We start from the raw sequence: 25,817 nt of genomic DNA on the forward strand, positions 1-25,817 counted from the left end.
AAGTGCTTAAAAGGTCTACGGAACTTTGGCACTCGATGATGTAGAAAGGTCATTGGCTCTGACCCCTCCCTCATTAACTCTTCCCCAGCAGACAGGAGAGCACAGCTCTACAGAGGAAAACGCAAGGCTGGGGGAGCGACGACGGTGAGGTGCTTGGCTTGCAAGCAAGAGGAGTTTGATTCTCAGAACTCATATAAAAAGATCCCGGTAGGCAGTGGAGGCTTTGTAATCACACTGCTGGGGAGCTGGAAACAGGTGGATCCCTGAGGCCAGCTCTCCAGCCATGTAGCCTGCGAGGCAAGTTTCAGGCTCAAAACTGTGTTTGTGTGTGTGTGTGTGTGTGTGTGTGTGTGTGTGTGTGTGTGTGTGTGTGTGAGATGCCCCAGGCAAGACAGCTAAGGTTGTCCTTTAGCCTCTACACACACACACACACACACACACACATACTCTCACACACACTTGAAAGTAATTTTAAACAATTAAAAACCAGTAGGGTCACAAAAAATATGAGACTATGTTCTTCTAGTCATCTTTGATGGAACATCACAAATCAATTCTGCTGAGAAAATGCACAATACAATGGCTGGGGAAGGCCTCTGTGAGTAATACATTCCTTAGCAAGCAGACAAGCATTAGCCCCGTAGGTCCAGTGCCTGTGGAGGATCTCTCTGTGAGAGTTTACGTCCCATTCAATCTAAAGAAAAACTGATGCAGCAGACATCCTGTGGCAATGACAGAGTAGACATGTTTGTCGGAAGTATTCACCCCTTACCTAGAACATGAATAGACTCAAAGTGCAAAAGACCCTCCGGATGTAGCAGATGTGGGAAGGTCTCCAGCTGGGATTCATCACACAAGAGAATCCAGCAGGCAGCAGACGGAACACGTCTCTGCTGGAGCACTCCCCTTTAGGATTATAGAGAACTCATACTGTGTACTGACTAGTTTTGTGTGTCAACTTGACACAGCTGGAGTTATCACAGAGAAAGGAGCTTCAGTTGAGGAAATGCCTCCATGAGATCCAGCTGTAAAGCATTTTCTCAATTAGTGATCAAGTGGGGAGGTCCCCTTGTGGGTGGTGCCATCCCTGGGCTGGTAGTCTTGGTTCTATAAGAGAGCAGGCTGAGCAAGCCAGGGGAAGCAAGCCAGTAAAGAACATCCCTCCATGGCCTCTGCATCAGCTCCTGCTTTCTGACCTGCTTGAGATCCAGTCCTGACTTCCTTGGTGATGAACAGCAGTATGGAAGTATAAGCTGAATAAACCCTTTCTTTCCCAACTGCTTTTTGTCATGATGTTTGTGCAGGAATAGAAACCCTAACTAAGACATACTGAAAATACATTCTGAAATGCACTGAGTGTGGGGCATGCTGCCGCTGGGACTCCCATGTTAGGGAAGGCATGCTGGAGAGAAACCCTTTAAAGACAACAAATATGAAAAGGTCTTTAGGGTCATTCAACCCTAAGTACATATGACAGCTAATTTTCTCTATCGACTTGGCTGAGTTTAGAATCACCTAGGAGACACACGCCCTTGAGCAAGTCTGTGAGGACATTTCCAGAGACAGATAACTAAGGAGGTAAGTACACTGGGAAATATGGGTGACCAACCCAGGATTTGAGATCTTAGGCTGAATGAAAAAGCTGAAAAGAAAACACTGGAGGAGAGAGGAAAAGCCCCCGGCTCTCCTTCCTCTGCTCCCTGGGCACTGCGAAGAGAGGACGCAAGGAAACCCAGCCTCGGAGCTGCAGCCACCACACCTTCTCTGCTTTGGTGGACTGTGCACCTGAACACCAGGGGCAAAATAAGCCCTTCCCCCCTCAGGCTGCATGGGCTGGGGATTCTGTCACAGCACAGCACAGCACAGAGAACCCAGACTGGAATAAACCCACAGCAATATGCTGAATGTGGGGAAGCCTTGGCATGCTCCTCCTTACTGCATTTCTGAGATCCCACACACAGGAGAGACCCTTCAAAGGCTGGAGTGTGCAGAACACTCAAAGACTGCACAGTCCTCACTAAGCAGATGTTGAAGTTAATATCAGTGAACGTAAGAAACATGGAAAACTCCATTACCAGAGGGCTCAGCTACTCAGACAACAAAGAATGCTCTAATAAAATCATGAATTAAGCAAATGTGAGTGGCCCTTCATTCAGAGTGGTCTCCTCGCTGCTCTTCAGAGGGCTACAGTGGCTACATGCGATCCACTGCAGATCTCAATTTATCACATGGGATCCACTGTAGCTCTCTCAACTCATACAGAACTCATGCTGGAGACAAAAACCCATACAGGGGTCATGAGCGTGGGACAGCATTTAAAGAGAGTTCTTTCCTTGTCCTTACAGCAGCGAGACCACAGAAGCAGAAAACCCTATCAATGTAATCACCGTGGGAAACCCTTCTGTAAGAATTCTTCCCTGGCTATCCATCAGAGGCTGCACAGTGGAAGACTGCATATGAACCAACTATGTAGGCCCTTGTAGGTGCTTGGCCCCATCTTCAACACCAGGAAAGTCATAATGAAGAAAAACCAAATTTGATTTGTTTAGAGGTTCTTGCATTGTTGTACATTTGACAACATGCAAAACAAAGCTAAAGAGATCAGTAAAACCTTTCTTTGTTAAAATAAAATCTTCCTTTAGGAGAAATCTTACTGATAAGGAAGGGGGAAGCACACACACACACACACACACACACACACACACACACACATGGCCCATGGGGACTCCTCGCATGGGGACTGTGCCTGTGGAGAGTGAGGTGAGGCAGATTTCACCAACCACAGTGATGAACGCCTGCACTGCAGTACAGAGGAAGCCTCACGCCCGCAATGCCATTCTAACCAGAAATATACTTCTTTTATCTAGATGGAGTGTTGGACAGATGTCAGAACACGGTCCAAGAATGGAGTCATGTGAGGGAGATTCTGAGTGCTTGTGAGAAACTCCAAGAAAACAAGCCAAGAGTCTCTCGACCTCCGCTTCTTCAGAAACACTGAATTATTCTTGAAATGTGCTTCCAAACCCCTCCCAGATGCATGTGAGGAGTGAGTTTATGTTAGAGTATTGATCACAGTTGGCTATTGCTATTTGTTTCTATGTTTCCATGGAAACCGTGATCTTGCCGCCCGCAGCTTGTCCTTGTACTTGTTCACTTTACTTTCGTGATTCCTCCCACTCCTCGAGTGTAAGATGTCTGGTGCTCTGCGTGGGTTGGCTATTGCCTGAGACTTTATTCCCAGGTCTCCTCTCTGGAGTCGCACCACCATTAGAGTGGTGAACATCAGGGCTTACAAGAGGCTTCACATAATTACTCAGTGACTGGTTGACTTCACAATCTTCAGAGAAGACCTAGGCGCCCTTTAAGGCACAAAACATGAACTACTAATTCTGAACTGAAGAAAGAAAAATGTACAGAATGATTAGGGTGCTCAGTGGTGACGGAAAATAACCAAGAACTAAAGGCTGCTGGTGTGGGACTCTAAGGGATGAGCCTTCCTTGGGAATCCCCCTCCCCCACTTCGGTCAGAGCCCCACGAGCTCACTCACTGGTCACCAAACAAAACCTGATAGTCCCCTCATGTTTTCTCACTGTTGTTCAGTCTCTCTCTCTTCTCTCTCTCTCTCTCTCTCTCTCTCTCTCTCTGTCACAGAGTAGAGTTTATTTAGGGCATGGTGAAGGGAGTCAAGAGGGTAGTAGGGGCAGAGAAAGGCCCAGTGTTCCTCAGTAAAATTGACAGTAAAATTCAGGAAAAAAAAAAACCTATAATACAAACTTGGGGGATAAATTTGACCAAAGAACTGTAAGATCAAAGACTTGAAACTATAAAATAATGAGGAAAGAAACTGAAGATGGTGTGGATGAACAGAAAGATGCCCAGGTTCATCACCTAGAGGGATTAACACTGCCAAAAAATGCGATGGCTTTCCTATCAAAGTTCCAACACTGTTATTAAAGGAACAAGAAGAAAGTCTAAAACTCATATGGAACCACAAAGGGCCCCAAACAGCCATATGAGGGGCCAGATGTGGCACGTGCCTGTGAAACCAGCACCTGGAGAATAGAGACCAAAGACTGTGGGAACTGGGGGGGCTGGGGGAGACTGGGGGGCTGAGGGGCTGAGGGGGCTGAGGGGACTGGGGGGGGGGGGGCTGATGGGACTGGTGGGTACTGGAGACACTGGGATTTTAAGACCAACCTAGGCTATACAGGAAGTTCCAGGCCAACCAAGGCTACACACTACATGAAATCATCTCTAAAACCAACAAAACAAAAAAACATACAAATATGAACAGATAAAAGAAAAAGTTTATAATGAATACATAAAAGCATCTGCATTAACTACAGGGACTTCATGTCTTATGTTTATTTCCTTAGGGAGTACGTGTGGAGTGCATGTTAATCACATGCAGAAATCACATGCAGACTTGGGTTTGGCGGCAAGGCTGCTGCCTCTTGGCCAACTCACCTGACCTTGATTTAAGACTTTCGGCTGTCAGGCAGGCACTGTAAAGAAAGTGGGAGGGCTGGCTACCAACTACAAGTACCCACAACATGGTTCAGCTGTTAAGAGCACATGTGTTCCTATGCTGGGTGGCAGACATGTCTGTATGTCCAGCTCCAAGGGATCTGATGCCCTCTTCTGGCTAGTGGGCACCTGTACTCATGTGCACAAAGACACACACACACACACACTTAGTTAAAAATAAATCTTTTTAAAGAACCAGCAACACACAATTGAAGGAGACAAACATGAATTTCTTTGAGTGGCACCCCGTGTGAAGTTTTCCCAACAGTTCAGAAAATAAAGGCACAAATGCCTGGGTTTTAAATTCAGTGCCATAACTTAGGTGGGGCGAAATAGTGACAGCTGCCCAGTGGAGGTGAGGAAAGGGCTCCCACTGTGATTCTCCCCCTTACGGATGGCTGCGATAGTTTCCAGCAGTGGAGCACAACAGCACAGCTCCCTACAAAGCAAAAGGTAAGTCGGATCTAAGGGAAGACAAGTGTCCTGAGAAGAAAGCAAAGCAAGCAGGTGACAGGAAGGCTGGCCATCCTCACGAACCAACTGTCGGGAGATCTGCCCATCCTGCCTAACAACAAAATACCTGAGGATAGCATGTGTTTGATGAGCTGTGGGCTCAGGCTCTTCACACCCTGCTGGTGGGAGGGCAAATCCACTTCCCAGCACATTCTGGGGGCTGAGAGGAGCTGTGGTGTAGACAAACATTCGCCAGCCCCAGACTAGCTGTAAACAACAGAATTGTTGAACGGGGCATGCAGCTCAGAGGTGGCAGCAGAGGGTGCACCATCAACCCCCTGCTCAACATGCACATGTCCTGGATTCGATTCCTTCCATCAAAAAGTGTCAGGAGAAATACTGTGCCCTCCCTTCCAGAGGTCAGCACTGAGGACCAATGAACTTTGTGCGTAGCTATGCATTCAACTGGTAACTTGATCAAAGTCATAGCAGCCCTTATTCCACAAAAGAGGATAAGGGCCAGTGAGAGGGCTCAGCAGGTAAAGGAGCTTGCAGCCAAGCCTGATGGTATGAGTTAGATTCCAGGACTCATATGGGGGAAGAAAGAACTGACTTCCCCAAGTTCTTCTCTGACTTGTGCCATAGCATACATAAATAAATATCAAAAGAATAGATAAGATGGAGTCCCACAACACCCAGAGGAAGCTCCACTCCCAGGCACTCTAAAACGCCCAGGATCATAGGATAGAGGTGAGTAGGACACAACATCTGTCCCAACACCACTGGGAGTAACTGGGACCAGTGGGATCCAAGGATGCAGGAACCCCACCCGACCAGTGGCACAGGTTCCTTCCGGTCTGGGCTGGTGTCCTGAGCAGACATTGGGCCCAAACTCTGCAGCCAGTCCCACAACACCCAGAGGAAGCTCCACTCCCAGGTGTTCTAACACACCCAGGATCACAGGATCCCAGGGGCTTGGTCACACCAGAATCTCAGGTCCCAGAGGCAACTTTACTTCCAGGAGCTCTGACACATCCAGGCTCTCAGGATCACAGGATCACAGAGACAGCTGAACTCAGGAGTTCTGACACAACCAGAATCACAGGAAGGTCAGGCTCCAGTCAGACATAGCCAGGGCAGGTAGCACTAGAGATAACCAGATGGCGGGAGGCAAGCGTAAGAACATAGGCAACAGAAACCAAGGTTACTTGGCATCATCAGAAGCCCATTCTCCCACCATAGCAAGTCCTGGATACACCATCACACTGGAAAAGCAAGATTGGATCTAAAATCACTTCTCATGATGGTGATAGAGAACTTTAAGAAGGACATAAATAACTCCCATAAAGAAATACAGGAAAAGCCGGGCAGTGGTGGCACACACCTTTAATCCCAGCACTTGGGAGGCAGAGGCGGGTGGATTTCTGAGTTCAAGGCCAGCCTGGTCTACAGAGTGAGTTCCAGGACAACCAGAGCTACACAGAGAAACCCTGTCTCGAAAAACTGGAAAAAAAAAAAAAGAAAAAGAAAGAAAAGAAATACAGGAGAACACAGTTAAACAGGTAGAAGCCCTTAAAGAGGAAACACAAAAATCCCTTAAAGAATGACAGGAAAACACAATCAAACAGGCAAAGGAAATGAACAAAACCATCCAAGATCTAAAAATGGAAATAGAAATAATAAAGAAATCACAAAGGGAGACAGCCATGGAGTTAGAAAACCTAGGAAAGAGATCAGGAGTCATAGATGCAATCATCACCAACAGAATGCAAGAGATAGAAGAGAGAATCTCAAGTGCAGAAGATACCACAGAAAACACTGACACAACAATCAGAGAAAACGCAAAAGGCAAAAAGCTCCTAAACCAAAACATTCAGGAAATCCAGGACACAATGAGAAGACCAAACCTAAAGATAATAGGTATAGAAGAGAGTGAAGATTCCCAGCTTAAAGAGCCACTAGATATCTTCAACAAAATTATAGAAGAAAACTTCCTTAACCTAAAGAAAGAGATGCCCATGAACATACAAGAAGCCTACAGAACTCCAAATAGACTGGACCAGAAAAGAAGTTCCTCCTGTCACATAATAATCAAAACACCAAATGCACTAAACAAAGAAAGAATATTAAAAGCAATAAGAGAAAAAGCTCAAGTAACATATAAAGGCAGACTTACCAGAATTACATCAGACTTCTTACCAGAGACTATGAAAGCTAGAAGATCCTGGGCAGATATCATGCAGACCCTAAGAGAACACAAATGCCAGCCCAGGCCAATATACCCAGCAAAACTCTCAATTACCATAGACAGAGAATCCAAGATATTCCATGACAAAACCAAATTTACATAATAACTATCCACAAATCCAGCCCTACTAAGGATAATAGATGGAAAACACCAACACAAGGACGGAAACTACACCCTAGAAAAAGCAAGAAAGTAATCATCTTTCAACAAACTCCAAAAGAAGGTAGCCACACAAACACGATTCTACCTCTAACAACAAAAATAACAAGAAGTAACAATCACTTTTCCTTAATATCTCTTAAAAATCAATGGACTCAATTCCCTAATAAAAAGACATAGACTAACAGACTGGATATGTAAACAGGACCCAGCATTTTGCTGCATACAGGAAACACACCTCAGTGACAAAGACAGACACTACCTCAGAGTAAAAGGTTGGAAAACAATTTTCCAAGCAAATGGTCCCAAGAAACAAGCTGAAGTAGCCATTCTAATATCAAATAAAATCAACTCAATAGAAACAGATGTATAAAAGTTGGGGTCATAGACAGATGCATTTAGCACTTAAAACGAGCAGAATGCATAGAAAAAAAAAACACCTATTTAGGAGTAATTGGCTATTCTGGGTCTTTTGTTGTTCCATGTCAAATTGAGGATTTTCTTTCTATTTATGTGAAGAATGAGATGAGGATGTTGATTGTAATTTCATTGAATCTGTAAATTGTTTTGGTAGGAAGGTCTTTTTTCACAATGTTAATTCTACCAAGCTGCACACTTGGGAGGTCTTCAAATTCTAGTGTGTTTCTTAATCTCTTTCTTCATACATTTAAAGTTTTCATTGTAGAGGTTTTTTTTTTTTTTTACCTCTCTCGTTATGTATATTCTAAATATTTTATTTTATCTGAGAAACTGGGAAGAGGAGTGTGCCCATGATCTCTCTCTCTCAGCAGGCATGTAGTCATATGTATTAAGACTGGTACATTTTGTAAGCCAATTATATATCATAACACTTTGCTGAAATTATTGATAATTTCTACAATTTTTCTAGTCAAATTTTGGGAACATTGGGTATAGGATAATATAATCTTTAATTGAAAATAATTTGACTTAATATTCTACTGTTTGTATCCCTTCTCTTGCCTTATTGCTCCAGCTAATGCTTCAATCACGTTATGGATGAGCAGTAGGGACAGTGGGCAGTCCTCTCCCAGTCCTGATTTTAATGGAGCTTACTAATGGTTTTATTCATTTAGGATGATATTGGCCATGGGTTTGTCATACATAACCTTTATTATATTGGAATATGTTTCCTACAGTCCTACTTGTTCTAGGACTTTTATTAAGAAGGCATGTTTTGCCGGGCGGTGGTGGCGCACGCCTTTGATCCCAGCACTTGGGAGGTAGAAGCAGGCGGATTTCTGAGTTCAAGGCCAGCCTAGTCTCCAAAGTGAGTTCCAGGACAGCCAGGGCTATACAAAGAAACCCTGTCTCGAAAAAAAAAAAAAGAAGGCATGTTTAATCTTTAATCTTTCCAGAAAAAATTTTTTTTGCTTCCATTGAGATGATCATATAATTCTTGTATTTTTGTCCATGTATTTGGTTTATTAAATTTATTTATATATGTTAAAAAATAAAAAATAAAACAATGAGAAGAAAAACAAAACAAAACAGAAAGAAAAAAAAAAAAAAGAATAGGTAAGGTGTAATCCCAGAGGGGAAGAAAATTCTCAGGTTGGAAACTCCCCACCCACGAAGGGCATGTGGGTTCAGCTTCACACAGATTCCAAATCTTCTGCTTTTCCTAAGAAAATGAACTGCACCAGAAACACCAGTCATGCTGAGAGCCACAGCAGGTGAGAGTAAAATGCTTTAGAAATGATTCCACCTTGAAGCAAGTCCTGGATGCATCAGGCAGTTCTGTCAGCCCCAGGACCACTGGATGTGAGCCGTAAGCACAGCAATCTCTCCTTAGGGGGAATACTCACATCCTACACCATGTTCTGCAATTTGGTGGTGGTGGTGAGCACACTACCAAGACCACACTCAATTGCTTCTGCAAAGAATCTTCATAAATTATAACAAAACTTGAACCTTCCCCCTTTATGAAAACATAATTCAACAAGTACATGTATATACACATATGGGCACACACATATAACTCAAATACACGTGTGTACACATGTATACATACATGCACACATAATATATATAACTCATGGTATAAAAGTAAGCATGCTACTAATACATAAAACTATATTTAAAAATGGTAATAATTTAGTGATCAAACATGGTTCTCCATGTTGTATCATCTGCAAAGCTTGCACACAGTGACCAAAGGCAAAAATAAGCAGAGCACCCAGTCCCTCATGGACAGATGGACAGACAGACAGAGTCCGACTCAGACCCTGCAGTGCCCACCAAACAAAGCCTGATCTTAACAGCCCCAGAATCCTCCACTCCAATGGCTACTCTCCATGAGACCAGTGCCTCCACCATGGCTACTCTCCATGAGACCAGTGCCTCGACCATGGCTACTCTCCATGAGACCAGTGCCTGTATCTTGTTTGCTTTGTAAATACTTAAATCCTTGCCACCCTAGCCTTGGGTCCATTGTTCCCACCTCAGCAATAAAGTAGTGAGAAAAGTCTGGAGAAAAATCTCCTGGGAGCCAATAGTCTCAACTCAGGAGAGAAGGAGAGGAAACCCAAGGCCTCCTGCTTACCGTCAGCAGAGGACCCTGGACCTCAGCTCTCACACCTGCCCTCGGGCCCTTACATCCCTGACAAGTTTATTCATTCATGCTTCATCCTGTCTCCCCAAAAGGCCAGGTCAGGCCAGTGTGTCGACAGGACTGTCACCTTCTCCATCTGTGTTCCCAGTGTCCTCCAAGGTCCTGACCTAAGCCTTGACTGGGGAGGCTGAGCATGGGTCCTGGCTATAGCCTAGGACCACGCTTTCACCCTACTGATAAATGATGATTTATCACAACCTCTGTCACATCCCACATCACACCCATGCCACACCTATGTCACATGCACCATCATGGCAAAGGACCTACAGGCTAAGAAGTGCTCAGATTTTATTTACACACTATGGTGGTTTGCATGGCCCCAGAGGCTCATAGATCTGAATGCTTAGTCACCAGGGAGTGGCACTACTAGGAGGTGTGGCCTTGTTGGAGGAAGTATGTCACTAGGGGGTGGGTTCTGTGGTTTCAAATGCTCAAGCCAGGCCCATGGTCACTCTCTCTTCCTGTTGCCTACAGACTGTGATGTAGAACTCTCAGCTCCTCCAGCACCATGTCTGCCTGAGAGCTGCCCTGTTTCCTGCTATGACAATAATGCACTAAACCTCTCCACTGTAGGCCAGCCCCAGTTAAATGTTTTCCTTCATAAGAGTCACCATGGTCATGATGTCCCTTTACAGACATGGGACACTGGCCAAGACTGCTTGCTGCCTCCACTGCGGCCTTTTTCATTCTTGCAGTAAGGAAATCCCTGTGGCTTTTCCTTAGGTGGAACCACGTCAGAAAACACCAAGGAAACAGAGACCACCACCCTGCAAGGCCAGTTATTAGCACGCTTCGTGGTAACACAGATGCTCACTCCACGACAAGGGGTCATGGGACAGCCATCAGCATGGGTCACAGAACAGCAGCTACAAGCTCATCACGGGGCAGGCAGGCTCTCAGAGAGCTCTGCACACACTCTGCCTGCTGGGCTGCCATAGCAAAATCTTGGGCAGAGGCAGGGTAATTAATAGCATCATATAAGAGACAGGCAGGCCACACTGTTCACATTTCCCAACATCTTTTAAACCAGGCGCTTAAATGAATAGGGACGCCAGCTTGCGCAGATTATTTAAATTCAGGAGCAACGCTGGGCTGACAAGCAGCCTGCACTGCTTCAGGCTACGCTCCTAGCCTGGAGGGTGACTGCAGTGACTCGGTCTACAGAGGACAACAAAGGCTCCTTACCCCTTCCCGGAGGCACCTCATAAGCACAGTGTATGCAGCCAGGGGGACGGCCCAGCAATCCCTGGAGTGCTGATTTTTTTCTTCCTTAAAAAAAAAAAAGAAGAAGAAGAAGAAGGTAGGGAAGACAGTGAAGGCAGTGCCACAAAAGGTCATCATTTGAGAAAGAAACTTTCAAGCAGACAACATCTGAAGCTTTCCAGGTCTCGTGGAACTTACAACTTGCATCTGACGTTCGGACCTGACCTGGGGCCTCTTACTGCCATGTGCGCACACAGTATTTGCATAGCGTGATGAGCAGGCCCTCCTGCTGCAGGCTGGCTGTGCCCTCAGCCCACAGAGCAGCATCAGTTATCTTGTGTGAGGGGGAAGATGCAGAACTCTCAACTCTTACCGCGGCAGAAGCCCGGGCTCTGGCAGCCTCAGGCTAGAGTGGACAACCCTTAAACAGACAAGAAGCAGCGAAATGCAGAGGGAGGGAAACATGTGCTGGGAACATGGAGATGGAGTCCCTGGGGACCACAGTCCATCGCCCCCAGCCCTCCCTCCTCCTTCCCCAGAGCTCCTGCGCCAGCAATTGAATCACTTGGCCTAAAATTCTCCACTCCACCAAAAGCCTGAAATACCTTCCCTTTCTGGCAGTAGTTTTGCCCTTGCTGGGAAGCCTAAGACTGCGGGCAGCCAGTCACTTGCTTTCTCCAGTCCTGAGGTCAAACAACAGGGTCCCTGGAGAAAGTCACAGGTCACAGAGGCACGGGTAACGCATGACCCACTAGTGCCCTGTGGCACTGTCAACTCCAGTCTCTGGCTGTTCTGCTTCTCTAACCAGCCATCTCTATTTCTCTCTCTCTAACCTGTGACCCTCCTGCCACTTCGTGAACTCTCCCCCTCCTTAGAGAATCTGTGAGAAAGAAATAACCAAGTCCACACAGGCTGGGAGGCATCAATCTTACCGATGCCCAGTGTCCTGACAGGACAGCCCCACACACTCCTCCCACTTGGCTTCATTCCCATCCTGCCTTCTCTGGGCCCACAGGTAACAAACAACAACCTGTCCTCTACCACTCCTAGACACAATGTGTCTTCTCTCCACTAAATCTCGTCTCCACCTCAGTGGGTTCTCTGTCTCCCACTCCAGAAGGTCCAGCCTGGGCTACAGAGGGCGCCGTCTCCTGTCGCCTCTTCCCTCATACAACCATCGACGGCTTCTGGGTCTCCTCGGCCAACGCTACCTGGCTCTGCATTCCCACTCCAAGTAAAGACGTGTAAGCCAGGCAGGGCTGAGCCACCAGCTACTGCTGTGTGTGTGTGGAGTGTGTCACCGGCGTGTTTGTGTTCACATACATTCAGGTGTATGTGTCAGCCAGAGGGTGACACCGCCATCTTTCATGTCTGCACCTTCTACACTAAGGATGAGTCTCTCACTGCAACCAGAGCTCACAGACCCAGCTTGCCCACCTGACATTTATGGCTTCTGAGGATCCACGTTCTGGTCCTTACTTTTCCTGGTAGTCCTGGGCCCACTGAGCCACCTCTCCTTTTCCCCAGCCCCAGGTCACCAGTGACTTCTGTCACCACCCAGTGTGTTCTCTTTAGTTGCGTGCCTTAGACTTCAGCATCACCAGGCCCCAGTGATGTTACCTTTCCTCAGAGACCCATGGCTGTGTCCGCATTGTTTGTCCCTGGCTTGTCCTCATGAATCTGGGGATCCCTGGGGGATCTCCATCTAGTCCCTTCACTTAACCCAGAGTGGACTAAGAGTCCATCTTACACCTTAGGGACTTGTCCTCGCTCCCTTAGGATCGAGACACATCTGGGCAGAGGGACACTTCTCCACCACGTCTCTCTAGCTTCCTCACTCCTTCCCTGCTCCCCTCAGGGGCCTACAAACACAACCTGCATTTCTTTACTTACTTGTGGGCTCACTGGCTTACCAGTAATTCATTTCTGGTCTTGTGGATTGAACCTGGGGTCTCACAGGTGCTAGGCTATATCCCAACACCCAACAGGACACTTAACTAACATGTACTTCGAACCAAAACTTCTAAACAACAGTCATGCGGTCATGATGAAACACTGCTAAATAAAGAACAGAGAGAAAAACATATACTAAAGAACATAAATGAATCACATGGAGTTGGATGCTACAAAACAAGTCCAGGAGGAGCCGGGCATGGTGGCGTACGCCTTTAATCCCGGCACTTGGGAGGCAGAGGCAGGCAGATTTCTGAGTTTGAGGCCAGCCTGGTCTATAAAGTGAGTTCCAGGACAGCCAGGGCTATACAGAGAAACCCTGTCTCAAACCCCCCCCTCCAAAAAAAAAAAAATGTCCAGGAGGGGAAGAAGTGCAGGAACTACAGACAGGATGCCTCACCACAGCTGATATCATGGGAGAAAATGGCACAAGCAGAGGGAAGTACAGGTGCGGGGATGCACTCCACAGGTGCGGGAAGCGGGGCTGGAGGGTGCAGTTCACAGGTGCGTGGGGGAGGGGGTGCAGTGCACAGGTGTGGGGTACAGTGCACAAGTGTGGGGTAAAGTGCACAGGTGTGGGGGTACAGTGTATAAGTATGGGGGTACAGTTGCACAGGTGCGGGGGTACAGTACACAGATATGGGGAGGGAGTGCTAAGGTACAGGGGTGCAGCAGGGCAAGGTAGGCTAAAGATGGAGGGAAGTTGAAGAGACAAAACTTTAAAAATACAGAGAAAGAATGTTGCCTTTTGAAACCTGTAAGAATATCTAAAGCTCACAAGGGTGAGATATGACTAGCCCATAATCTATCAATGTCCACTCAGTAATAGTCTGTAAAACACTCGGTGAACAGCAATTACTCATGGCTAACTTCAGCTGTCCTTCACCGTCTGTCATCACAAGGTTTGTATCTGTACAAGGTAGAGTCTCATTTAAACCAGGCAGAGTTCTTACAGTGGAAGATCAACATCATCTCCTGCTTGAAGGGCTCTAACCACCAAGAACCCACCGAGAGCTTTGAGGACTTTAGTAGCTGATACTCTGCTAAGCCAAAGGAACAAACGCACTGGGAGTGAGGTGAGATGAGAGCCACAAAAGGATTGCAGAAGCTCGGGGGGGCTGGAGAGATGGCTCAGCGGTTAAGAGCACTAACTGTGCTTCCAAAAGTACTGAGTTCATATCTCAGCAACCACATAGTGGTTCACAACCATCCTTAATGAGATCTGATGTCCTCTTCTGGCGTGTCTGAAGACAGCTACAGTGTACTCACATATAATAAATAAATAAATAAATCTTAAAAAAAAAAAAAAGGATTGCAGATGCTCTCTGCTCAGGACTGGACAGCATCCTAAGGCCCTAAGTTATGCGAAAGGGAAGTGAGGTGGGATCTGTGGAGGTTATCAGGGCTCAGTAGGGAGTGTCAGAGCCCTTCAGACATCCCAAGGTTCATCAGACAGTCTCACCTGGGTGGCTACAAGGTAGAGAAGCTGTCCAAGGGTGGGCAGGAGGCACTGCTTCAGTTTGCCACTCCTGAAATTTTCCCGGATTAATTCAGTTAAGAGTGTGATCGCCTGCAACAGGAAAAAAAAAAATTACATCACTTCAGGGTACCTTGAAGTGGTTCATCTGTATCGTGGGAACACTGGCTAGCAAGACACCTTTAGACAGCCACCCCAAATGACAACTGATGAACAATAAACTGCATTCATATTTCTATTTCATCAGTGTACTTATGCAGGCATGCACATCCCATGGCACATGAGGAAGATGGAAGCTTCTGTTTCTCCCCCTCCATTGTGGGTTCTGGGATATAACTCAGGTTTATCAGGTTTGGTGGCAAACTGTTTCTCCCCCTCCATTGTGGGTTCTGGGATATAACTCAGGTTTATCAGGTTTGGTGGCAAACTCCTTGACCCACTGGGCCATCTCGCTGGCTCCTGTGATGTTTGGAATGTGTGTACATCTGAGAACTCCTCAGTTCCCAGAGTTTCTTTGACAGTCCTTTGGTAGTCCCAGACAATGGTCTTCTCTTTGCAACTAGTCTGTGGTTCATAGTCTCTAAAGTCTATGTACAGATGGCCATATCCTGGGTCTTTTTCTTATAGTTGAGAATTTCCCGTGTTATTGTACTGTTGATGGTCCATTCTTTCCTGCTCTCAAGGGTGTGCCAAGAAGTGTACTCTGTAACTGAAGTGCTTGTTAAAGGGAATCACCGGGCTGTAGTGCTCAACCCAACGGGATGTCCTTCATCATCACTGATTGCCATGAAGTCACATTCAGTGCTCTGACTCTGCCAGCACTCAGAAGTTTGTTTTCTACAAAGTCAGCAAGTTGGTCACTAACAAATTACACTTTTAAATAGTGAGAGTACATAATTCTAAAGAGAGAGCAAAGGGCGCAATAAGGCAGTTTGTGATGTAGGGAAGAAAATAAGAGAAAGGGGACAAAACAGAAGAGAAGCGAGCATGCTTTCCTCCTGTCATACCTTATAAATTATGTTTGATGCAAAGGCAAAAATTTAAAAATTACAACTTGGCTCTGATATATTTAGAGAACATATTTTAGATAGTTACATGATAGACAGAGTTTAAAAAGGGAGGAATTTTCTACACCTCACTTGAATTAGTAAAATGACACTATGATATGCTGATATAAAAACCTAAGAGCAACTACTAAAAACAAAATGGAGTTGCATGTTCAGCAAATTCCAAGAAGGTAGTAGAAACAAAAAGTTAAGGCAAACAGAAAACAAAAGCCAGTCATCAAACATAGGAGCAAATATTTTAATAATTAAGTATAAATGGCATAAATACAGCAATTAAAAGGCAGAGACTGCAAGAGTAGCATTAAAACAGAGCTGACCCAACTAGAAGCTGCCTACAAGAAACTCACATAAAGTTTGGTGAAACTGTTTGGTTGGCTGTGAAAGATGAAAAACTATGTAGCAGCAGGGGTGAATGGAAAGCCAAGCCGGCTGTATTAAAAACAGAGACTTCAGAACAAAACAAAGTCTGCTAGAGACCAAGGGAAACTTCTACATGATAGTAAAGAAGTCCACTCATCAAGTGCATGCATATACACAGACATATACACACATACTGTTTACATGCATACATGTAGACATAGACATATGCAATATGCCATATATATATACACAGACATGGATACACAGACATGTTTATATATATATATATATATATATATATATATATATATATATATGCAACATATATTATATACAGATATACAGATATATATACACATAACTGCTCACATATATACATATACATGTATATTTACCTATCACACACACAGATACACACACCAATCCTAAATGTGAATCCCCACTAAAAGAGCTGTAAGCAATGTAAAGCAAAACCCCAGAAAACTTACCAAACATAAAGACAAGCCAGGCATGGTGGCACACACCTTTAGTTCCAGCACTTGGGAGACAAAGGCAGGTGGATCTCTGTGAGTTTGAGGCCAGTCTGGTCTACAGAGTGAGTTTCAGTATAGCCGGTGCTACACAGAGAAACCCTGTATCAAAAATAAATAAATAAATAAATAAATAAATAGATAGATAAATAAATAAGAAGAATAAAGGAAAATCCACAGCCACAGTCCTGGACTTCGACTCCCAGGTCTTAGACACAGAAGACAAAATGCACCATAGTCTCTCTGATGTGAGACTGCTAGACACAGACTAGCATGGGGGTTAACAGAGGCTGGGATTGGCCCTCCACGACTTAAGGAGAGCGCATTGTAGGAGAGCAGCTGTTCACAGTAGGACAGAAAGGCATCCACAAGAGTATGCCTGACCAATGTGACAAACCCACATGGTGACCCACTCTCATGCAGTCAGCCTGAGAGACAAGACAGCCACCAGCTACCAGGAAACACAGGTGAGCCTCAACCTCAGACCAACACTCTGAACAAACAGTTAGCCCAAATGAACTTAAACTACGAGCCATCCAGGGAACAGTCATGATGTGGTGCTTTACCATCCAGGGCTAGGAAAGGCTGATCTAACGTTGAAGGCATAGAGACAATGCTCCAAAACGGATGGGCAGTCAGCAAATTCAGCACCATAGAAATCAGGAAATGCAAATTAACCCCCAATGAGGCCCTGCCCCATGCCTATCACAACTAAAACCCAGAGGGAGCCTGGAAAGCCCTGGGTGGTGAGAGGCCACATCATCCACCCTGTGACAGTGAAGTGTGAATGGGGCAGCCCTCCGATGCAATAAACCAGCTGAGATAGTGTACCTTTAAGATAGTGTACTGCAGCACACGTGTAGGGGCAGAAGCAGGACTTTCATGAGTTCAAAGCCAGCCTGTGCTACATGTAAAACATCACCTCAATAGCCAAGGGCTGAGGCTGTAGCACAGTGGTAAGACCTTTCCCTGGCATGCAAAGGTGGCAGGTGCCACTCCCAGCACTGCAAAAAATAAATAAATAAATAAACTGAGAAAAAAAAATCTCACAACATAGCAATTATTGTCCTGAACATTTACCCTAGGGAAGAGTTTATAAAGAGTTATTTGTACAAAAAGAAACAAGCCTGATTATAGCAATTTTATTTGTAATTCTTAAAACTGGAAAGGACCCAGATGTCTGTCAAAGAGTTAATGGTTAAATACACTGTGCACAGAGTGCATGAAAACTGCTTCAAAACACAAAGGGGGAGATAGAGCACAGGAATACTACACTGCAGGAAAGAAGCCAAAGGCTGCGTGCTGCGTGCTGCGTGCTGCGTGCTGCGGGCTGCGGGCTGCGGGCTGCGGGCTGCGGGCTGCGTGCTGCCGGCTGCGGGCTGCCGGCTGCGGGCTGCGGGCTGCGGGCTGCGGGCTGCCGGCTGTGTGCTCGCTCTCTGTGCAGTACTTGCGGAGAGAGGGGACAAGCCTGGTGGCCACAGCACACGAGCACGCATGGGCAGACAGACATGGTCATAAGGACCTGGGGACCCTCAAGGCACAGAGTGTTCTTTCCTTAGTGGTCGCTAGGTCAACGTCCCAAGGTGCTACCACTGGGGAATGCCAGATGGAGTGTATCCAGTGTTTATAGAACTTCTGCATGAAAGTCAACAACACCCTCAAATTAAAAGATTCATTTTCATAAAGTCAAAGGTATCCTATACTCAAATATCAGGGTAGGCTTTCTGGTCCCAAAGCTTGCTGCTGGAACTTACAGAATTTCTCTTTCATAATTCTCTGGTGTTTGTGGTGAAGCGACACCAGGGACTGAGACCATTTTAATGCTGTGAGCCTTTAAAACCATAAACCTGAGTTTAGTATCTTGTAAACAGATACACAGCAGATAAGTTACTCTGGCAACCTCGCATCCCACCTACAAAAAGTTAACATGGGGGCTGGTGAGATGGCTCAGTGGGTAAGAGCACCCGACTGTTCTTCTGAAGGTCCAGAGTTCAAATCCCAGCAACCACATGGTGGCTCACAACCATCCGTAATGAGATCTGACTCCCTCTTCTGAAGTGTGTGAAGACAGCTACAGTGTATTTACATAAAATAATAAAATAAATCTTTAAAAAAAAAAGTTAACATGGGTAGGTAGCATTTAATATCATCTCTGCAATATCAAGTTATTGGTTTTCAACTTATCTTTAAATTTTATATATATATATATATGTATATATATATATATATATATACATATAAAAGGCAAGGAAAGGGACTGAAGAGGTGACTCAGTGGTTAAAGGAGAGCTGGTTAAAAGCACTGGCTGTTCTTCCAGAGGACAGGAATTAAATTCCCAGCATCCACATGGCAGCTCACAACTGTCTGTAAGAGCAGCCCCAGGGAGATCTGGCGCCCTCTTCTGTCCTCTTCATGCACTGCAAGCACATGGTGTATATGCATATATACAGCAAAACAGCCCAACACATAAAACAGTCAGTTCTTTTTTTAAAAAGGAACAAATGGAGGGCGTGAATGGACAGTAACAAGGAGGAAAACATGTTCCTATTAACGGAGGTACAATCACAAAGCAGAGTAGAGAGGTGAGATGGGTGAGCCGCTCTCACACCTGCCTGCCTGCACGTCACGTGACCCCTGAAGGGGCCCTCTGCGCTCATGCCACACGGGCTCACACACATACAGGAAAGAAGGCGATGTCAGAGCCCAGCTGCTGCCCTGGCCACAGCACTTCCCCTCACAGACAGACAGCACAGGCTCCTACTGAGACAACACCAAGGGGCACTGGTGGCCACACATGCTGCCTCCAGCCCCCTTTTCCCTACCTGGAAATCTGAGAGCCCCGCAGCAGGCTTGTGCTATCAAGCCTCCCCACCCTCAGAACCAGATGGGAAGAGACCCACTCTGTCATGTGGGTCCTAATTCCTCTCCTCAAAGCCACAGCTATGTCTCTGGTGCTAGGGCTAAACTGTTCTCAGAGTGTCAACACACTGCTGTCTGTCTGCCTGTCTGTCTGTCTGTCTGCCCATGCCATTAATAACTTCTAATAAACTCCAAACCCCCAGCAGTCTGTCTCAGGGTCCTCTTGAATTCACATCTGAGACCACATAGCAAAATAAATAATAAAAACACCTTTTGAACACTGTGTAGTGCTGAACCTTGCCATGTAAATGAAGAGACTGGCTGTGTTGAAATCCCTTTGCCCATTTCCAGGCAAAATAATTTAAATGTCCTCCTATTGGGATTATTTAATGTTAGATAAATCTGATAGACTCATGACAGAGCTGGTAAAAAGAAAAAAGAAAAAGAAAAAAAAAGAAAGAAGTTTCAAAGACCAAAATGGGGCAGACAGACAGAGAGAGAAAAAATAGGAAACCAGGCAACTTAGCACACACAGCAAGCTTTAACTCAGGTGAATGGTGGTGAATCTTGGTGACTGACTTTGAAATGGCTTCTGAAAGGGAACCAGAGACAAACCCCAGGGCTTGTCCTTAGTGTGCTATCAAATGGACCGTCCACATCAAGATGTCCATAAGAAAAGGGCCAGTGTGTAAGAGAGGGCACCAAGAAACAAGGGCTCTTCGGTGTTAAAGGAAACAGTGAGGAAATGTCCGTCTGTCTGCTGTCTGTCATCGTCCCTCCCCACCCCCCTGAGAATATAACCAAACAGGAGTCAACAGCAAATGCACATGCACACTTAGAACCTCTCCCTCCATGACCGGGACTGAGCCAGGGACAAGGGACAGTGAGGCTGGCCGGTTCCTGGGGTCAGAGGCTCAGATCTCCAGAGCCTCCCTCAGCCCACATGGGAGTCACCAAAAATTCACAAAACCACATCCTGTCTTAAGGTGTGATAATGTGCACTGTAGCCAGCTGTCTGGTGATCCCGGGCTCCTAGGGCACTGTGCTGGGCTCATTTGGCCCACGTAGTAGGACCATGAGTTTTCAAATCTGTAAGTGCCTGCATCTACTTCCAAGGAGTCTGTCCTAGTCTGGGAACATCCTTGACAGAATTGTTCTGAGTACCCAGAACTCTAACAAGCCACCAAAGTGAAGAAACACTGGCCTGGAAGTTGAGGCAGCTGGAAATGCTGGGCTGCCCCTGGGTGCAGCCTTCTGTGCCACCCTCAGACGCATCCTACAGAAGTGGGCCTGGGGGGCACCAGCCTGAAGGGCTCTGAAGGGCCCAGCCTTTTCAGGCCAGAGATGAAGTGGGAGATACTGACAGTAAACTTCCCGGTTGCCTCCCTGTCAGGTCTCCTGCTGTGCCTACCCAGAAGGACCCTGGATTGTCTGGTCACACACAGGACACCAATCTGTCCCATTGTGTTGGTGATGCTCTGCTAGCTGCACCTGAGCCGGACTCTGCCACATGGCAGACAGTGAGAGGCAGACCTTGAAAAGGCTCATGTTGTGTGGCACTGGCAGTAACCTCAAGAGACCCACAGTATGGAGTACACAAGAATCTTCCTTCCAAATAAAGGGAGGTGGCTGGAGAGATGGCTCAGTGGTTAAAAACACTTGTTGCTTTTGCAGAGGACCCAGGTTTGGTTCTCAGCACCCACATCAGGTGGCTCATAGCTACCTGTAACTCCAGTCCATGGAATCTGATGCCCTCTTCTGGCCTAAGATGGCATTGCATGCAGGTGGTCCACATACAAACAGGGAGATGAACACACAAATAAAACTAAATAACAAAAAAATTTAAAGTAAAAGAACTTATTGCACCATGTACTGCCTACCACAATACGGATGTCCAACCCTTTGGGTTTTGGAGACCCCACCCCATCCGCCTGCTGATCACTGATGAGTGCCAAGATGCTACTAGAACTGACTTCCGACAAGGGATATATTGCATATGGCCTGTGGAGAGTTCTAATGTCAGGAGCCAGCCCAGGCCTTGTCAATCATCCTTCCACAGCCCTTCTCCATGTGGCAATCAGAAGCAAGCTGCATGGTTGACACTGGGATAAAATGAAATGCAGCAATGCACTGGCCGTTACTATTATGTATAATATATAATGGTATATATACTGTTACATAACAAGGGGCAGGGTGCAGCATATAATATGTAATGGTATATATACTGTTACATAACAAGGGACAGGGTGCAGCATATAATATGTAATGGTATAAATACTGTTGTATAACATGGGGCAGGGTGCAGCATGTAATATATAATAGTATATACACTGTTATATAACATGGGGCAAGGTGCAGCAGTGACCTCTGCACAGCTGGAATGGTGTGGGAGTCCAGGACACAGCTCATAAGCATGCCACTCACCTCAAGTGCCCAGGAACTGGGTCGATCCAAGCACCAATTACAGATAATTGTTTTTCAAAAATAATGTATTCATAAAACCAAGCCAAGCAGAGTACCTCTCTGCCTGTGTGCATGGAGGTTGCATCTTGGCTAACCTCCCACAAGGGGGCCCTCAAAGACCATGGAGAGAGGAATCCTTGAGACCCACAACCTTGGAATAACACACATATATTACATTAGACAGAAATGGACTGTGGGACAGAGCCGTGCCAGTGGGTCAGAAGCTTACAGCAGACCTGCATTTGAATATTTAAATAGACAGCAAATGGAAGCAGGGTGGATGGAGCTCTTCAATGAGAACACATTGTCCAGACTCCAGTGCTTCCCCTGAGTGGCCACCAGAGGGCAGGCGTGGTCATGAGGAGCCTGGGCTGCCTCTGTGAGATGGGAAACAAGTCTGTGCTCAGCAGCACTGGCCTCTCTGCTCATGCTCCCTGGAAACTGCCTCTGTTGAGTGTCTAACTGACACTCAAGAGCCAAGGCCACCAAGAGCAGAGGCCACCCAGAACCTCTGGGGCTCCACTGGGCCAGCAGGTAGCAGGCTAATGACATCAGAGCCCTCTGTTGCTGGAGGGAACAAATGGATCAGACAACTGTGCTGGTAGAGTTTAAGCCAGTTCTGTCATCCAGATGGCCATCTCCACTATTCCCATCCCACCACACCCCCCAATGGACCAGGAAGTAATTGCAATCCACCTCCACGCAGCCCCCAGCGGCCCTCAGTGCACTGCCCTGGCAGGTCAGTCTCATTCCCACCGCACCATGGCTGGGAGGCTCTGACTAAGATGGTCCCCTTCAGGAACGTTTGCTTCCTGGCTTCTCCCTTATCAGCCCGAGAGCCACAGAAAGGGAAGGGTGGTGTCCACCTGCACCTGCGCCGCGTCCGGCCTTTCTTGCTAGGAACACTTGCTCCATGCACTCCGCCTAACTGAGAATGGGTTCCTTTGCTTTGAATGACTGAGGTTTTTCACAACTCCCCAAAGTATTGGTTTTACCATTTTAATTTCAGTTAGCTCTCCTCAAGTCAAAGAGGACTGGCAAGATGGCTCAGCGGCTACTAGGTCTGATGAGCTGCACTAGATCCCCAGTAGTGGAGAGAGCTAACTCCAGCAAGTTTTCCTCTGACCTCCATACCTGTGAACCCACACAGATACACACATGCACGTGTGTGCACATACATGCGTGTGTGCATGTGTGTGTGTCTGTGTGCATGTGTGTGTGTGCGCGTGCATGCGTGTGAAAATGTTGGAGTCCCCAAGGACAACGTATCCATGTGTCATGTCCACACTGCAGGCCTGGCCTCTGGTCCCCCCTTCCTGACCACACATGGAGCCTCACACCCTGCAGAGCCCAGCAGGGAGCCATTTCTACTGCTGCATCGGCTGCCTTATGCCAGGGCAGGACCCTGTGGCCAAAAAAGACACAGAACCTTCTGCCTTTCCTCCCCCTCTCCCCAGACACGGAACCTTCTGCCTTTCCTCCCTCTCTCCCCAGACACGGAACCTTCTGCCTTTCCTCCCCCTCTCCCCAGACACAGAACCTTCTGCCTTTCCTCCCTCGCTCCCCAGACACGGAACCTTCTGCCTTTCCTCCCTCTCTCCCCAGACATGGAACCGTCGGCCTTTCCTCCCCCTCTCCCCAGACATGGAACCGTCGACCTTTCCTCCCCCTCTCCCCAGACACGGAACCGTCGGCCTTTCCTCCCTCTCTCCCCAGCACACAGAGAACTTGAGGAGGATGGAGGGAAATCTATTGCCTCACCCAGATTCCAGGCTGCCACAGGGCTGTGGAGAGCCCTACGGGGGTATAAATGATACGTATTTATTTTACATCTATTTACTATATATCAGGGGTGCACATACAAGTGCAAGTGTACAAGTGTACAAGTGGGGGCCAAAGGACAACTTTCAGGAATCAGCTCTCTCTTTCCACTACACGGGTCCTGGGCATTAAACTCGGGTTGTCAGTCTTGGTAGCAAGCACCTCTTCCTGCTCAGCCATCTTGCCTACCCCAGTGATACTCGTGGGAACAGCACACACCTGCTCATCCGAGAAATGTTTCTCAATGAAGCCAAGTTAACTTTGTCATGTTATTAAAGCTGGGTCTCTTGGATATTGTAATCATCTAAAAATTACAGCACAAAGACCCTCACATGAATACTACAATTCTGAGCCTATGAAAATAGAGAGCAAGAGAGCCTTATTACCCACTTGTTAGCATATTCTTAAAGACTGGACCTTCAACTCTCCCTCAAACAGTGGCACTACAAAAGAGGCTTGTTTTAAATTGCATTTTTTTTTCTGCTTCAGGAACCTGCTCTTACAGTGCCTGGGCAGATCCTTCAATCCCCAAGTCTCTCTCTGCATTTCTTCATCTAATAGAGCATTGAATACAATGGCTGGCGAGGCTCTGGAGACACTGCATTCAGACTCCCACGCCTTCCGATGCTCTGAGAACGGAGTCCAGGTGCCCGCCTGCCCAAGCAACCGTGGACAGCAGAGTCGGGCAGAGCCACAAACACAGGAGAGGAACTCACGGTTCACGTGAGAAGTTAGAAAGTGCATCCTGTAAAAATTACCTGCTGTGAGATATTTAGCAAAAAGTGACTCTGGATGTGGCAGTCCCCCGGTGACAGGAACACTGGGGCTCAACACAGACAGACCAAGAATGTTTGTGTACATAAACAAAAATGTGATGATTCAATTCTTACTTATCATTTCCCAGAAAATCCAAAAAGAAGGTCAGAAGTCTCATGAGTATTGAAATTAATATATGCACACATGCATTAGAAACGTTCCTGTCCATGTTCCTGAGACCTTTCACACGATAAAGTGTCTGTTTAGCCCTGCTCTCGCTTGCCCATCAGACCCTGTGGCTGAAGACACTGCACACACGGGTCATAGGCCATGAAGAAATCAGACTGGTGCTGATTGGGACACTTCCTCCTGCTATGTCGCTCTCATGGTACTGAGAAGTACCACACAGGCCGCTGGGGAGGAGGTGGACACAATCTCACCCAGCTGGGCACACTTGGACTGTAATAACCGGCATGGTGAGCTACACCCATGAGTGCAACCAACCGCCCTCTCATTGGCTTCCAGGCCTGATCCCTCACACAGAGGAAATTACACGCCTACCTCTGCATGGCTGGACAAGAACCCGAAGTGGGGAGCTCACAGGCCCTTAGAGGGAGCCTGCTACTATTAGTTTGCTAATGGACACAGGGCCCAATTGCCTTCTAAATACTTAACTCTAGCTGTGCATTAGTGCGGCTCTTGTTCTCAATCCTTAACGCTGTAGCCATGCGCATTAGTGCGGCTCTTGACCGCTCTTGCCTTCACTGGAGAAGCTTCTTTGTGCAGTGGGCGGTGCTAAATTCCGAGGCTCACGATTGGCCAAAGTGGAGAAGGCATGTGACTGTGAAGTATTCCACCCAAAATAGCTGCTGCATCATCCCACACCCCAACACACTAAGGCTCATGGTGGAGGACAGGACGGGGAGTTTGTAAGAGCCAGGAACGAAACAGGACAGAAAGGAACAGGACTCTCTCATGGACTCACAGCACCTGTGCCTGTCCGCACAGGGCCAAGCCTGTTAGCATTCTGGCTTGGAGCGGGAGGCAGCCCCTACCCCACAACTCACAAAATGTCCTTTATGGAACTTGGGGGGTGGGGAAGAAAGCTGAGGCAGAAAGCTATGACACTCTCAAAGAACTAATGAAATACATTATTGTCTGTTTAGTTCACACTTTTTTGGGCTTCAATACCTTTGTGTCCTGACCCCACCAGATTCACTGAAATATGATTAACTAATTGCACACATTTTCAACAGAAAATAAACAAAAGCTTGTTAACTAGAAAAAAAAATCCAAGAACAAGTTCAC

General features: G+C 46.7%; 1 protein-coding gene and 1 pseudogene across 9 annotated transcripts in view; one reads left to right on the plus strand and one right to left on the minus strand.

The window, feature by feature from the left end:
• The window catches only part of Ulk4 (unc-51-like kinase 4), a 321,706-nt gene that overhangs the window by 229,065 nt on the left and 66,824 nt on the right, over window positions 1-25,817 (minus strand). For 8 of the 9 annotated variants that reach the window (XM_030244183.1, XM_006512024.4, XM_030244182.1 and 5 more), the window contains exons 18-19: window positions 14,639-14,746; window positions 11,206-11,289 (exon numbers count right to left, since the gene is read on the minus strand). In XM_030244183.1, coding sequence (XP_030100043.1) covers window positions 11,206-11,289; window positions 14,639-14,746 — 192 coding nt within the window. The remainder of the gene's footprint in view (window positions 1-11,205; window positions 11,290-14,638; window positions 14,747-25,817) is intronic. The other variant, XM_006512025.4, reaches the window with a different exon arrangement.
• Window positions 1,393-2,530, plus strand: Gm18229 (predicted gene, 18229; annotated as a pseudogene).

Source organism: Mus musculus, chromosome 9, assembly GCF_000001635.26.
Source record: "Mus musculus strain C57BL/6J chromosome 9, GRCm38.p6 C57BL/6J".
Lineage (NCBI taxonomy): Eukaryota > Metazoa > Chordata > Mammalia > Rodentia > Muridae > Mus > Mus musculus.